The sequence below is a fragment of the Carassius auratus genome, chromosome 45 (assembly GCF_003368295.1).
Source record: "Carassius auratus strain Wakin chromosome 45, ASM336829v1, whole genome shotgun sequence".
Lineage (NCBI taxonomy): Eukaryota > Metazoa > Chordata > Actinopteri > Cypriniformes > Cyprinidae > Carassius > Carassius auratus.
This window is the reverse complement of record NC_039287.1, coordinates 2,724,033-2,739,680: the sequence shown is the minus strand read 5'-3', so window position 1 is coordinate 2,739,680 and position 15,648 is coordinate 2,724,033. Positions and strand designations below refer to the sequence as shown.

At 38.1% G+C, this 15,648-nt stretch overlaps 2 protein-coding genes and 1 pseudogene across 3 annotated transcripts; 2 read left to right on the top strand and 1 right to left on the bottom strand.

Moving 5' to 3' along the window:
* Nucleotides 1-1,020: 1,020 nt before the first annotated feature.
* LOC113062895 (uncharacterized) lies at nucleotides 1,021-3,348 on the top strand. The gene is made up of 2 exons (XM_026232956.1): nucleotides 1,021-1,126; nucleotides 1,717-3,348. The coding sequence occupies exon 2, from the start codon at nucleotides 1,831-1,833 to the stop codon at nucleotides 3,274-3,276; it is 1,446 nt and encodes a 481-aa protein (XP_026088741.1). The 5' UTR covers nucleotides 1,021-1,126; nucleotides 1,717-1,830; the 3' UTR covers nucleotides 3,277-3,348.
* Nucleotides 3,349-3,370: 22 nt separating this feature from the next.
* LOC113062893 (zinc finger and BTB domain-containing protein 25-like) lies at nucleotides 3,371-9,196 on the bottom strand. 2 transcript variants are annotated; one of them, XM_026232955.1, is made up of 3 exons: nucleotides 9,025-9,196; nucleotides 7,620-7,798; nucleotides 3,371-7,422 (listed from the first exon to the last, which is right to left on the bottom strand). In XM_026232955.1, exons 2-3 carry the CDS (start codon nucleotides 7,790-7,792, stop codon nucleotides 6,297-6,299), a joined length of 1,299 nt encoding a protein of 432 aa, XP_026088740.1. In that variant the 5' UTR covers nucleotides 7,793-7,798; nucleotides 9,025-9,196; the 3' UTR covers nucleotides 3,371-6,296. The 2 variants fall into 2 exon arrangements, with proteins under 2 accessions (XP_026088740.1, XP_026088739.1); XM_026232954.1 differs by lacking the exon at nucleotides 9,025-9,196 and adding an exon at nucleotides 8,851-9,018.
* Nucleotides 9,197-10,333: 1,137 nt separating this feature from the next.
* On the top strand, nucleotides 10,334-15,628 carry LOC113062892 (zinc finger and BTB domain-containing protein 1-like; annotated as a pseudogene).
* Nucleotides 15,629-15,648: the final 20 nt, after the last annotated feature.

Below are 15,648 nucleotides of genomic sequence, written 5' to 3'. Positions count from 1 at the left end.
ACATACGTGAGATGTCAAGACTTGTTATATATATCCTGAATGAAAGAGGCAATCCCTCTTCTGAACAAATTTAAAACATGCCTGAATGGTAAAAAGGCTGTCCGACTAAAAGGTCCATAAGGAAATGTCTGCTACTGACTCTATGTCAGTATATATATCTACTATAAATTAGACTCTGGGTATAACAGGTCATATTTGCACATATGTCTTTTGCAAACATCAAGCAAGCCTCCAAATGAGAATTCATTTCTGTGTGCCATCTGCTCATTATGGACATTTCATTTAAAGCCAGATTTGATTTTCTCAGATTCTGTAAGTTTTTGCAGTGATGCAATAATAATAATAATATTTTCTTGGTGTGAAGAACATTTTAACCATTGTAGTGGACATTTTATATCCGCTACAAAGAACCTTGTGTGGAATGGAAAGATTCCATGGATGTTAAAAAACATATTCTTTAGAAAATGAGTGTAGTCTCTCTCTGTTGATGTCCATCACTAAAATATTTTATTTTTATTTAAAAAATAAAATATCATCTAGACAAAGTGTAAACGCATTTGATTTATGATTTCAGAACTGAATTATAGATTTAATTATGACAGGTTTATACTGGGTTGATAATGAAAAAATATATACAGTAGCCCATCAAATACAAATTATTTTTTATTTGATTTTTGATACAGTTCATGTTTCTACGAATGAGGAAATGAAATTGCATTTGAGCAATTGGTTTCTCATTTGAGCAGTTGTTTTGAGAGTCGGATTTATTGTTTGATCTTTAATGCATATGAATTTTCATTCGAATTTTGTTAGGAAAAAAATCCATAGAAAATATAACTTTGTTAGTAAATTGTACATGGCGAGTGTGTATGGTCGCAATGATGGATATCAATAATATGTTCACATTAGCAAAGGCTCCTCTGTGTTGATTGGATGGATGCTGTGCACGCTCACGGCTCTGGCTCACATTAACCATCAATCTGCTGGTCGTCATGGAAACAAAAAGGCGCGTAACACGCTGTGTGTTGGCTCAAGTCTCCGAGCGCGCAGATCCGTGAGGGGATTCATAAACGCTCTTTGAATCTCATCCGTGAAAATAGTTTACGTGGTGCCCTCCACTTTACAGGTAGGTGTTTTAACTTATCATGAATTCGTACGTTGTTGTAGCACTTTTTATATCAAAGTTAACTTGTTATGAGTTATATGTTATCATCATTAAGATTAAGATAAAGTAATGACCGTTTACATTCGTCACAGATTTACAAACGTCACAAACAAAAATATGGTGTTATCCGAATAGTCTTCGAGTTTTTACTTATACTGAGATAGCTATATTTATTCCTGTAGCCTATCATTTTAAAAAAGTGTTGGGAAATAAAGTTATTTGTAATAATCGTATTTTTATTTTAATTTTACTGTTAGCACCTGTTAGCAAAACGCCTACTGAATTCTTCATTTAAAGGATGTTTTTAAAGAGACTTTTCACCGGTGTCACACCCAGTATGTATTCATGTTGTTTGTGCTGTAAACATTGCACAGCTCATGTGTCATCTATGAGCATGACCAAAATATACTCAAAGATTAACATTTTAGATGAATAATATATCAAAAAGCTCATCATTGAAGACAAATCAAGTAATACATATGTTTCAACCAACAAGTGGAATACAGAAAACCTTTAACTTCACCAAGACGATGTTTTGTGTTGGTTTGCAGCATCGCCACATCTTTAAGCTGACAGTATGTAAACGGAGAAAACACCCACTTGTGTAATTGATCCAGTATTGCCAGTGTGGACTATTATTGACTTTGGTTCTTTTTTGATTAACCATGTCCACAAAAGAGACAGAATTATCCAGTAGTCAGGAGAAGGTGGGTTTGAAAAGAAAACTGACGGGTCCCCCGAGACTTTTGCTGGGGAAGTCAAAATCAATGGAGAAACTGGAAGGTAGATCTCAGAGAAGGCAAAGACATGCTAAAAGTTGTGATGGCACAGCAGAGAATAATTATCAAGATAATGATGGAAATCAGTCCTCACTTGTTACCCACCACAGCCCTCAAAAACCCTCAGAGGAGAAGGAATCCCGATCAGCTGCTCCAGAAGATACCTCAGGAATTCTTGTAACATTGGAGCAGAGTGAAAGCAAAGATGAAAATATGGAAAGTAAAACAAAAATAACCAGAAGCACTTCAAAATCATCCATTAAAAGGACGTTTTCCTCACTCCTAAGATGTGGAAAGATGAAGGAATCAGATAGAACTGAAAACGAGACTTTGAATCCTCAAAAAACAAAGAAGAACAGAAACAAAGCTCAACACAATAAGTGTAACTCCATGGATGAGAATAAACTGAGTGCAAACAAGGAAGTTCCTAATGGGAAAAGTAAAACTAGGGCCTTCTTCTCAGTGTGGCCCATTTCTAAGAGATCTACCACATCCAAAGTAAATCTACATGTAGGAAGGGGATGCAGAGAGCAAGACAATAGCATGGTTTTTCACGAGATAACGGCACCAAAAGGTTTGACATTTAAAAAGATCTACCAAATCTTTCCAAGAAGAAAGAAAGCATCTCCTATTGATCAGTTTGAGTGTAATGCTTCCAGTGCGTCACACACAGAAGTAGCCGATCAACTGAATCAATCACCTGCGGCTGCTTTGGACATTTCCAGTGTCACAAAAGAAGAGAACCGAAAGAAAGAACAAGACATAAAAGGTAAAAGCGTTCCAGAGACATTTTCATTCAGTGCAGAAGTAAGCGTTAACAGAGACATCGATGCTGGCCACTCGGATGTGAAGGAAACACGTCCTGACCAAGATGTTAGTTTTAATGAGGATGAAAAGCAGGTGTTAAAATCTAGTGTTTTGGATTCTGAGGTTCCTCCATTGTGTTGCAGTGGCCATAATTTCGACTCTGAGTTTGCAGGCACATCATCAGTTGGTGAACTGCTAGTCTTAATTGAGAAGCCTAGTAAAACTTGTGTCAAATGCAGGCCAGTGATTACTATAGAGCATGCATGCTCATCGGAGGAAGAGAACATGAATGAGGCACCATATTTTGATGGTCTTACCATGAATGGGTCCTGGCAACATTTAAGAATAAACAACACACTACATCCTTCTGAAGTAAAGGTGTCTCCTGAACTGGACCACAGCCGGTGTAATGAGCCCTTACTGGTTCAGACGGCAGTTTCTATGGTGCAAGCAGCCATTCGTGGTGCTGTGGAGCAACTCACAATCGAGCAGCAGCATAATCAGATAAGTTTGGACCATGCGTAAACACACATTCATATTCTTTATTCGGCAAATGGTTTCATGTTTCTGTAAGATGCTATAAATAAAGCTGTGTATAACCTGAAAAAAGAGAAGATGATTTTCACATGATTAAATGTCAGGTGACATTTCAGGCTGTTTAAACATTGGGAATGTTTGTTATGATAATTGTAATAACTGGTGTCAGATTGTGGAAAAGTTTGTAATTTTATGTAATTTTAATGCTTTAAATTTGTACTTGCATGATTAACCTCATATTGTCATTAATGTTACCTTCTATTGTTCTTATTTTTTATACTGCGATATTATTTCCCATGTTATTGCAGTCTAGTTTCTATAGCAATGAATATCCCACACATGACTCTGAGAAGGCACTGAGCCACATGCTAATGATTTGTTGTGTAAAACTCCTTTCCATTCCGTCAACATTAAGGGCAACGTTTTTATGAAAATAAGTGGTCTGAGAACCCAGGTGTGCACATTGGATGTTCTTTTCATATTTAAATGAGGTCCTGACTGAAGCCTACAGTGAACTTGTTAGATGTTATGTAGACTGTAGACTATAGACTGTATACTGTACATAACAAGCTTGGGAGAAACGCTTAAAGATGATTACTCAGAGTTGGCAGCAGAGATAATGTTTACTTTTGTGACTACATGCTACTCTCTTGTGGCAATAAGATGTTACTACAAGATAGTCAGTTACAGGATAGTTTGGCCAAAACGTAAATTGTGTCATAATTTATTCACCCCAATGTTATTGCAAACCTGTATGAATTTATTCTTTCGGCAAACCACTAAAGAGCATCATCTGAAGAATTTTACTGTCCATACAATGAAAGTCAGTCGGGACCAAAACAACAATGAACCCCACTGACTTTCATTGTATAGACCAGAAACATTAAACATTGTTCAAAATATCATGTTTTGCATTCTAAGCTGTATAAAATCATACAACAGGTTTGGAATGATGTGAGGGTGAGTAAATGAAGACAGAATTTTAATTTGGGGTACACAATCCCTAATCAGTGCCAATGAAACCAATGACAAGTGAACAAAGCAGAAGCATTATAAAACACAGTTTATTCAATGTGCCATTTATTAAAAAAAATACCCAAACACATTATCACACAGTGGCACGGAGTGATGATAATGAATGAAATCGAAAGGGACTATTTAAATACACTACACACATCACACAAATAACACGAATGCAAGTTTTGCTGATTTAATATACTCATCACAGTACACCAGCCTCTATTATTCAACGGATATAACTGCAAAAAGTGGTGCTTTGACAGTTCGAATACAGCACAAAGAAACCATGTATACCATCAGTGATGTCTTGAAATTGATCGATCATTCTAAATAAAACATTTTGTCATGTCTCAGCTTTTGAAAATGACCTGTCTGCTTTTGAAACATGACTGAATGTGCCATTGCTTTGTTTGTCAGGAAGTGGTATATTAGACATTTACAGTGGCATTGTCCCATCTCTCTAGTTATGTCTCAATTTATGTAGTAAGACTGTTAGCAAACTTGTATTATACTCTTGTGTTTGTGAAAGTCTTTCAACATATCAAAAAGCTTTTAGAAAAGCACCAGTTGCACACATTCATTTGATAGATTATTCTGATTGTGTAGACGTCTTGGACAACTTTGCACAAATAGGCACTGTTCACTGTTAACTTGAAAAATGAAAGACTGCTGGATTTGGTTCAACTGGCTGAGCAATAGTGCTTTTCTTTACAGAAATGTTTGGCAAAAATATTCTAAGGCACTGAACCAGTTTTGGATAGTAAATTCCATTTAGGGAAGAAATTGTTTAGAATATATGCTCAGTTTCACTCATTAGGTCAAAAATAATCATATTATTATCTTAGGCAGGCCTCTGAAAATAAATATTTTGATTGTGGTCAAATGTGGCACTTAAAAGTGCTATTTGAGTTTCACACGCACAAGCTTGTCAATCTTATCCTTATTTTTAATATATAATTGATCCAAAAGTGTTCAGTCACCCAAGAGTCAGCAACATCATTATACAACAACACTACAATCATCAACACTAAGTTTTAAACAAAATTTGGTAGTACTTTATTTTACAGTCCTGTTCCTCATGTACATACTATGTACTTATTACAGTAATTACAATAACTATGTAATAACTAGGTACTAACCCTGAACCTACCCCTGACCCTAACCCTACCCCATGTAGTTACTGTACCTTGTGTTACCAGAACTTTTGTAGATAAATACACTGTACGTACACTATAAATACAAGTTAGTACCAGACTGTAAAATAAAGTGCAACCCAAAATTCTCATTTTTTAACATTGACAAGGACTTTTGTGACAGGACAGAAGTGCTGAGGCAGAAAACTAAATTTGTTAAAGGAAAATTTGGGGTTTAATAGAAGTTCAGCTCAATCAACATAATGTAAAGAATAATGTTAACACAAAGCAATTTTGACAATTTTGAAAAGCAAAAACCGCGAGGCATACTGGAATGTAATAGAATGGGGACCAATTCTGGAGGAATTAAAAGCAGAAACATGATTCTTAAAATGTTATTCTTAAAATAAAAACATATACATTATTCTGTTAAAAATGATGTATGTCACACTCACAAGCACTGTACGCATACTCCAGCTTATGTGTAAAAACTGAAGTTCCACACACTAGGCTTTATGTTTTATGTCATGGAATTTGTAAAATTAGATACAACTTTACACAGAAAAGGTAAGATATTTTTTCCCCAAATTAAAATCATGTTAACATATTTTGTTTATGTCTTATTAAACCATTGAGTATTTTTACATTTATGGATTATGCCCATTCACGTCTACTATAAATTCCTCACTGTAACATATTTTGCTCTTTTTTTAAAGAAAAAGAAAAGGAGGGACAGGTGGAAATTAATTTTTGTTGTAATCAACAAATGTTGTTGACTGAGCTTAACTTGTACTAAATCCAGATATTCCTTTAACAGTCATTGAGTGTTTGCATGAATATATGCCAAACACTACATCATTCCACAGTCACTGCGTCCACACTCTCCTGAGAGACCTCAGAGTCCAGTGAGTAGCAGGAGCTGCCGTTATCCTGAGTGTCCTTGGCTGCCTCCTCTCCTGTGGTTGTGGTAATATCTGGCTGGCCCTCACAGCCATGGAGCAGCTGCCCGCAGAAGCGGCTGTAGCGATGGTATCGCAGTGGCTTGCCCACATGTGCGAACATGTGCTCCTGCAGCTGGCTCTTCTGCGAGAAGCGAAGGTTGCAGACGGCACAGGCAATCTTTCGTTTTCGTGTGAAGGCTGCCAACGGGCTGCCGCTCCATCCAGTCCCACCACCTCGTCTGAGTTCCACGGCAAGCTCATCTGCCAGGGCCTGACTCTGCCGTAAGGCCTCCTCCAGACTGCCAGAGTCTATGCGCTCATTGTGAGGAGGCCTCTCCTCTAGGGACTTGTGCTCCCTGGTTTTGTCCTCTGAAGGGCCTTCCATTAGACCACTAGGCTCGAGGGCACAGGCTGCGTGGGTAAATAGGTGCTCTTGTAGGCCTTCAGGTGACAGACAGCGTTCACCGCACCGAGGGCATAAAAGCGCTAGAGGGCCATCTTTAAATAGACCTGCTTGACAGGGGCTCACCTGAGCTGGGGAGAGAGAGCAAGGCTCTTTGTCACCTTCTTGTTCTTCCTCCTCTGCTCTTTCCTGTTTTATCCGTGCCGAAATGTCAGAGTCATCCCCCGAGGCCACTGAGGATGCGGCGCGGAAGCTTTGAGGCTGTCGTTCAGATGTAATGCCCTCCAGCCCTACTGCGAGAGCTAAACGGCCATGTGTGCGATCAGCCCTAGTGCTGGAGCGGCCATCCTCAGGGTCCCGTGAACCACCAGCCTTCAGGCCCGAGTTCTCTTTACTGGCCAACTGTGAAGAGATCTGGATGCCATACAGGTTGGACATACGGAGGGGTTCAGAGGATGCATCAGGGCCACCCTCACCTGTTTTGTGGCAGAGCTGGTATGCATGGAGGAACTTGATACCTTCTTGAAGTCTGCCCTGGTCTACGGGTTGTTTGGGACCCATGCCTGTGTACATGATGTGTAAAAGGTAGCTGAAGACATCTGGTTGAATATCTGTAGGCTGGATCTTAATGCACTCACTGAAAAAGAAAAAGAAAGTCATCAAAAATAACATCAGCTATGTATTAATCCTTTAAAGTATGGTTAATAACAAACATTTGGTCTGTATTATTATTATGAAACCTTTAATATTCATCAATCTATCTTGACTTCCTCCCCATGCTTACTTGATAATCAGAACCAGTGACCCTTCAGTCTTCAAGAAACATTCACTAACCTGGACTGGTGGATGAAGATCATTTTGAAGTAGTTTGAGAAGGCAGCAAGGACTGCACGATGAGCCTTGAAGTATACGTTACCAATGGCAACAGTGCAGTCACACAGAAAGCCAAACTCCCTTTGGACGTTCAACTGCTGCAGAAGGAACAGACTGTGGCCAGACACGTCCATCTCAACCTTTAACAAAATCAAAGACAAAACAAATAAATTCTTATGCTTAAATTGACTAGCTTACTCTGCTGTATGTTATAAGCAGGTATTAATAATACTAGCATTTACCTATATCATGTTTTGTTCAGGTGAAATACAGCAGCTCTATGAAAAACTTACTGATATTGATATTGTAGATTTGACTTTTTTTTTTAAATAAATTGCACAAAAAATAATAATAATAAATGCATGAAACCACTATGAATACCAAGGCATATACTTTTAAACTAGATTTCTCCTTTTTGTCTTTCCAGACAATTTTTTTTTGTCCCAAATGTCTCTTAACATGATGAACTAGCAAGTACCAGAATCAACCAATGAGTCTCTGAAGAGCCTTAGTTGTATGAGTAACTGGCGGCCTCTATCGATCAAAATAGACATCATATTTTAAACATTTTTGAGACTACCCAGCTGTTTACATCTGGATAGGATTTCCCTTTTTTTTTTCTCAGTGAAACCTACTATGACAATGCTTTGGTAAATGGCATTCTTACATTCCCCATAAAACATATTATTCAGAAAATCCATAATAACTACATTGTACGTTTTTCGTAATGTATAACTTAATCTACAGCAGAATGTCATCGTATTATTATTATTTTTTCCATAATATGAACGGAGAGACCTCAACGACTGGCTTGTCTGTAATGTTTACAGTGTAACATTTTAAAATCATTGTGTGTCGACATGATCACAATAACTGAGAGCGATTTCTTAAAATTATTACACAAAAGGACATTTACAAACAGCAATTGTTCGTCGCATAGGGAAATGTCACAAATGGATGGATAACACACAAAAGAGCGTGTAGCCTATGTAATTCATGCTTGTGTGATCTGCATGTACAGAATCCCAGATTTGTCCACGACAGAATCGTAATTTTCACACGTCTGGTCTACACCGATCAAGTGTTGTCGAAGAAACGGTGTACGTTTTCATGCACCTTGGCCAACAAAACATGCATGCACCAACGCACAGATATAATGCATTAACACGGTCCCAAAAAAATGTGTTCTTACCAACTATAATTTCGTGTGTGTTGCAGCAGGAAAATTCTCTTATGGACTCGCGGTTCTTCCTAAAAGCGATTTACGGCTTAGCTTGTTATCCGTCACGTGACCGTACTGTACATTAGCTGGTCCAGACACACTCATAGTGGAAACATGCGATGCAAACGCTTTGCTCGTACTTACATGCACGTTCGTTGCGTTTTTGTTCTTCTATGTCGAAGGAAGACTAAGGCGCATGTATATAAATAGACTATAGCAGTTATCTAGTGTGGGAAAAGTCACTGAACCGAAATGCATGAAGTATGACAACGTGCATCTAGACGAGAGAGCAGAGCCAGTTTTGCAAAATGGTCTGACAGACCTTCAGAGGCGCTCGTGAATTTGTTTTATTGTAAAACACTTATGTAGGAACAACTTTACCAATTTGAATAATAATTTAAATAATAATTATAAAAATAAACGTATCTGTTTCCCAACATTTATCATATATGCAATAAAGATCTAACCAGGTGGATTTTGGTTTAAAGTGTCAGTTATGGTGTTAATTTACGATTAGTGTTGCAGGTGGTATAACATGTGATGGTAGGCTAATGACCTTTTATATATATATATATATATATATATATATATATATATATATATATATATATATATATATATATATATATATATATATATATATAAATTCTTGGACACAAGTTAGCAAGCAGTCAACTGACTTTGAATGTATATAAAAAAGTATAATTATTTTAATAATTATATTATAATATTATAATATTTTATTATATTTGTATAGCTAATTGAGAATTGCAATTATGTAAAAATGTACATTTTAAACTAAAACATGTTTATGACTTATAAAAGCTGTGATAATGTAAAAAAAATAGTGACATTTCTGATGTTTAAACAAGAAATTACAATTCTCAACAACCTTTTTTGTTGTTGCAGAAATTCAGATCTCTAAAATGCTTGGCATGATGGTAATGCCAGCAATACAGAGGAAAGATTTATATATATATATATATATATATAATATATATATATATATATATATATATATATATATATATATATATATATATATATATATATATAATCTATAGGCCTACACATAAAAAAATGATTTGAAAGTAGTTATTGTGGAAAATGAGCTATTCGTCTGCATTGTAACATTATTCTATTTCGTTTTCAGCACGAATGTTACTGCAAGGGCTCGTCTTGAAGAGCATATTTTCATACATGGTTTGGTTGCATTTTCACTGTGCTGCGCGTGCTGGGGCGTGCTGGATTTGCGTGAGCGGGGCCGGATCTCAGTGCGGTGATAGAGCTCGCAGAGCGGCTGTGCGGAAGTTCTTTCATCCGCGCTACACAGAAGGGGCTTCGCCCTCGAGATTAGCTATTCTCGTCCTAAGTTTTTGTTTGGACGTAGGCAAGAGAGGTGGAACTTCTTCGCTCTGTGTTTTAACTTGAATTCTGTCGTTCGCTAACAAGTTAGCGCCCATTACCGCCGGTGAGTATTTTCAGTGTGTTTTGCGTGTAAACACGAGCTGCAGTAATGTGAAGCTCATAGCGTATGTGCGGGAAGCTGCGCGGGGTGGCACTGCATGCTTGCGTGAGAGATCTCCCTACGACATTGGTTAGATATATTCTGTTCTGCTGTCTCTTAAGTAACAGATCCTTTAAAAACTTAATGTTGTCCCTGAGGATAATCGTATGGTCAGATCTATTGTATGTTGTCCAAGTAGTTTGATTTTACTTTTAAGTGCGGTATGATTGACAGCTACAACGCCCGCATGATTCTGTCTCTAAAATAGGCCAATGAGAACGCGAGGGCGGGATGTAAACCTCTCTGTTTGGCCTTATAAATGGAGCTGAACGACGGAAACAAGTACTATTTAAACCAACTCTTACTAAGCTAATTGATTATATGAACACAATTTATATCTTCTGCTGTCTGATATTTATATTTTATTCTGAATGATAATTTTTTTTGCAAATAAACTTAAGATTTCGCTAGACTCCTTTAATTATTATATCCCAGTCAATTGAGTTTATTGACGAAGTATGACCTTGAGGAATTCAACCTGCTGAGTTGCTCAGATGGTTAGAAATCAGTGCAACCTATTTAATTTTTTTATTTGTAAAATTAATAATAAAGCAAGGAATATAATCACACCTAAAATATTTAAAACTATCATTAATAATATATTAAAATATTGTCTTATCTTCCACTTATATTTGTTGGCTAACTGGCAAAAGGGCTATTACTTAGGCTTGTGTTACATCCAGTACTGACATGACATATCGTATTTTATTTTATTTTTGTCTATTTTATCTAGATTTTTCTTCCATAAACTACCATTCAAAGTTTGCAGTCAATAAGATTCAAAAAAAGAAAAGAAAAAGAAATGTATTTTATTCAGCAAAATTAAATTGATCAAATGTAACAGTAAAGAAATGTATAATGTTACAATAGATTTCAAATCAATTATTTTCTTTTGAACTGTGTATTCATCAAATAACCTAAAAAAGTATCATGGTTTCCAAAAAAAAAAAAAAAAATATATATATATATATATATATATATATATATATATATATATATAATAAGCAGCACAACTGTATGTATCTGTTATAATAATAATAAACATTTATTGAACCCCCAAATCGGCAAAAATAAATAAATACAATAAAATAAAAAATAGAGTAATGGCTGCTGAAAATTTAGCTTTTTAAATTGCAATAATATTCCACAATATTACTGTATTGTTTTTATTGTGCTTTAAATGCATTCACACATCTTTGGCTGCTTTTGGGTTTCCCATCGTGAAATGTTGTGTTTTAAAAAATAGTCAAATTGTAAAAAAAATTATCTTGAGTAGGGATGTACAGATTAGCTGCGAGCCTTTTTAAAAATCGATTCAAATATGTGACCATTCAAATCAGTTGAGATGCCAAACGATACAGTTGGAGAAGGAGTTTATATAAATGTGTCTCTGAGAGGAACTAACTATCTTTAGAAAGGTTACGGTTATATTTTCTTTTCATCTTGCCTCTGAACAATGCATATTAAAGTAGTGTTCATAAGCTCTGCTTTGTTTACAGTGGTAACCCAGGAAACACTGTATCATTGCTGTTCACTGCAGCGCCACCTGCTGTCAGAGGGTGAATCTACATCTCGTTCAGCTTGTATTATTCAGATATGTTTTATGTAGTATAGTTTCACAAAACCAAAGACAGACCATTTTGTTTTTGCTTCAGGTTTAAAAATCATACAGTATAACTTAGATTGAAAACTACTCATTCTGCATGGAAATGTAATGAGCACAGACAAAGACCATTTTGAGACCATTTTTTTCTTCCGGAGCGAGTAATTTTTGTGAATAGTCGCAATGGCATGACCACCATGTTGTTCAACTCGTAAGTGCTGCCATATTCTGTTGCATATGAGAAAAATCAAATGGCAAACGAAAGCGAAACTAAATTGCGTTACTCATTTGCGCTGCTCAGCGCGGACCGTTTATCAGCTCGGACCGCGACACAAACACAATATTTTATATTAAGATATTTCTTTTATTTTGTGTAACTTACTTATTTGATTTGGTGTTTGTTTTAAAATTTCAATTTAGTTTCATTATATTTTAATTTCACAAAATTATTATTATTATTTTTTGTGATTGTCATTGTTAAAAAAGTATATTGTGAGAAAATCGTGAATTGTGAAATCAAAATTGTGAGTTGGATCGTGAGTTGAGTGAATCATTACATCCCTAATTTTGAGATCTTTGCATGCCATTCCATTCCACAGTTAGACCAGCTCTTAATTTTACAAATCAATACATAATAGTCATGATATTATCATGATATAGTCATGGCCAAAGGGCGCCTGTAAGAGGGGAAAAAAAAGATTCCTCAAAGGTGTGTCTTGCTGATGTATTACGTTTTTCTTTATGATTCCTTACAGGGTAATGGCAAGGCCAAGCCACAGTGAGCATGTCCTGCAGCAGCTCAACAACCAAAGGGAGTGGGGTTTCCTCTGTGACTGCTGCATTGCTATAGGGGACATTTATTTCAGGGCCCACAAGGCCGTGCTGGCTGCCTGCAGCTCTTACTTCAGAATGATGTTCATCCGGGATCAGCAGGGGACTGCACTTTTTGATCTCAGCAACATGCAGATCACCGCAGAATGCTTCGATCTCATCCTGCAGCTCATGTACCTTGGCCGAATCGTCATGGATCACTATGAATTTGAAGAGCTGAAATCATCTATGGTCTACCTACAAATGTACTACATCCCTGACTCGCTTGAGGACCTCAGAGACATCCGAACATCCAATCTGACACCCTCGTCCTCTGCATCGTCCTCTTCATCAACAAGCTCCTCCGTCCTCATCCAGCGTGATGGGGAAGCAAGATGATGTTCGGCGTTCGAATGTTTGAGCAGCAGCGACCAAGCCCTTCTGAGAATGAATGCGCACCCAAAGCCTCAACCACAACTGCTCGTCAGGACCATTAACATCTCAACTGTCAGGCCTGCTGAAGATGTGGTCATACACACCCTCCGCCACACTCCGAGACCGTAGTAGACCAGCCGTGTGACTTAAGGAAGAGAACATCAGGCCGAAGCTCTGCCATGAAAGAACGCCCTCGATTTGGCCGTACGTACACTTGCGACGATTGCGGTTTTGTGTTTAGCTGTGAAAAGCTCCTCATTGAACACATCCTCACATGCACCAATCGTAAAGCTTTCCAGACACCCAAGGTTAGCAAAGAGGTTTACGGCGATGCTGGAAAAGATGAGAGCTCAACCTCAGAGGGTACGGATGAGCACAGAACCGTTGAAGAGGACTGGCCAGACCATAAGCCGGACACAGAGAAGGTGATCCGGTCTGTTGCCACGGGCATGGACAATAAAGCTACCTTCTCCAGGAATATAACCATTAAAGTGGAGCGAGACAACGATTCTGAGACCGATTTGGAAACTATAAAAGTTGTAAAGGTAGGCAACCATAATGTAGGGAGCTGCAAAGTTCGTACCAGAGTGAAACAAAGACAATCTTGCAGACCAGCTGAAGTTTGACAGCGAGGAAGAGCCAAGAGTATCTGCCATGGATGCTTTGGAGGGCCAAAGCACAGGGTTATTAATCTCTGATCCAAAGGTGCAGCGGATCAAAGAAGAAAAGCAAGATGGCGCGTGCATTCCATGTGAGTTGTGTGGAGCCCTGTTGACGGAGGAGGATCAGTCTGCTCATTACATATCCAGCCACATGGGACATATCTGTGCCTGTGGAAGGTGCGGCCAAGTGCTCATTAAAGGCAGGCAGCTGCAAGGAGCACGCAGAGCGATGTGGTGAACCCCAAGGGGCCGAGATGGACTCCCCAGGTGAGGATTCGCTTGTACTTGAAGATGCTGAGGTTATGGAGGAAAGCTTGCTGGAAGGCGCTGACCTGGGCTTCCGCTGTCCACTCTGTGGGCTGATATTTGAAAGTGAAAGTCTTGCAGTGGAGCACACTTTGACTTGTCCGGAGCAGGAGCCATTCCGGCCCGTTCTATTGGAAGACAGTGGTGATCCAGACCATCGGCGCAAGCATTTCTGCGCGATCTGCGGCAAAGGCTTTTACCAAAGGTGTCACCTACGGGAGCACTACACTGTGCACACCAAGGAAAAGCAGTTCACCTGTCAAACCTGTGGGAAACAGTTTCTGCGCGAGCGGCAGCTGCGCTTGCACACTGACATGCACAAGGGAATGGCGCGGTACGTCTGCCCCGTGTGTGAGCAGGGTACATTTCTCAAACACGATCACGTGCGACACATGATCTCTCATCTGTCTGCCGGAGAGACTATCTGCCAGGTGTGTTTCCAGATTTTCCCCAGCGGCGAACATCTGGAGAAGCACATGGATGTGCATTTGTACATCTGTGGCGTTTGCGGAGAAAAGTTCCGTCTCCGCAAAGACATGCGGAGCCACTACAACTCCAAGCACACCAAGAGACAATGAGAGTTCTCTCTCTGCAACCCTTGACTCTTTCAAATAAGCCATACTGTAAATGTGAGACCAAATCTATGCACTTAGACACCAATTGTAACCTTTACAACGGCACTTTCCATGTGTATGCAAATTCTGGATGTGATGCTAGATGTTTTTGGTGGGATATAGTGCTTTAAGCATTTGTCTTCATTTTCTGATGCTTCGAGATGGATATCCAGACACTGGTTAAGTCTAGATATTGACTAAATCACACTATCAGTGGTGTTTCAGTTGAAAATGCTATATAGGTCTGTAGTTATAAAACTGGCCCAAGGCTAATAGTTTTACATTCAATAATTAATGTCTGTTCACAAAGCTTTAATGATGGTACACAAGTTTTAACATTGGTAGTTAAGAGAACTTTTGTCAAAGGGGTCATTTGTTTATGTTATTGGTGGTGCTTTTTTTAGTGAACACAAGCACATACAGCTTCCATTTTGTCATTATTTCCAGCAGCTCTGGTGACGTTACCTGTCATAATCCTCCATGATCAAATGCCCTGAGAGGGATCGATCACCCAAATTAAAATTCCAGCATCATTCAATCTCCCTTATGTTGTTCCGAAACTTTATGACTGACTTTCTTCTGTTGAACAAAAAAAAAGATATTTTCGAAAAAATCTGCTTTTTATAAACTTCTTTTCTCCATACGATGAAAGTTAGTGTGGTCCAGTGTTGTTTTGGGGGGGATGTTAAAGCATTGTTTAAAATATATTTTCTTCTGTTCCTCAAAAGAAAGAAAGCCAGGTTTGGAATGATATGAGCATGGGAAAATGAC

Bases quoted from the DNA above. Each gene is read 5' to 3' on its own strand.
- LOC113062893 (XM_026232955.1), bottom strand. From the start codon at position 7,792: ATGGACGTGTCTGGCCACAGTCTGTTCCTTCTGCAGCAGTTGAACGTC. The intron at 7,423-7,619 runs GTTAGTGAATGT...TTTCTTTTTCAG, and splicing joins ATCTTCATCCACCAGTCCAG to TGAGTGCATTAAGATCCAGC.
- LOC113062895 (XM_026232956.1), top strand. From the start codon at position 1,831: ATGTCCACAAAAGAGACAGAATTATCCAGTAGTCAGGAGAAGGTGGGT.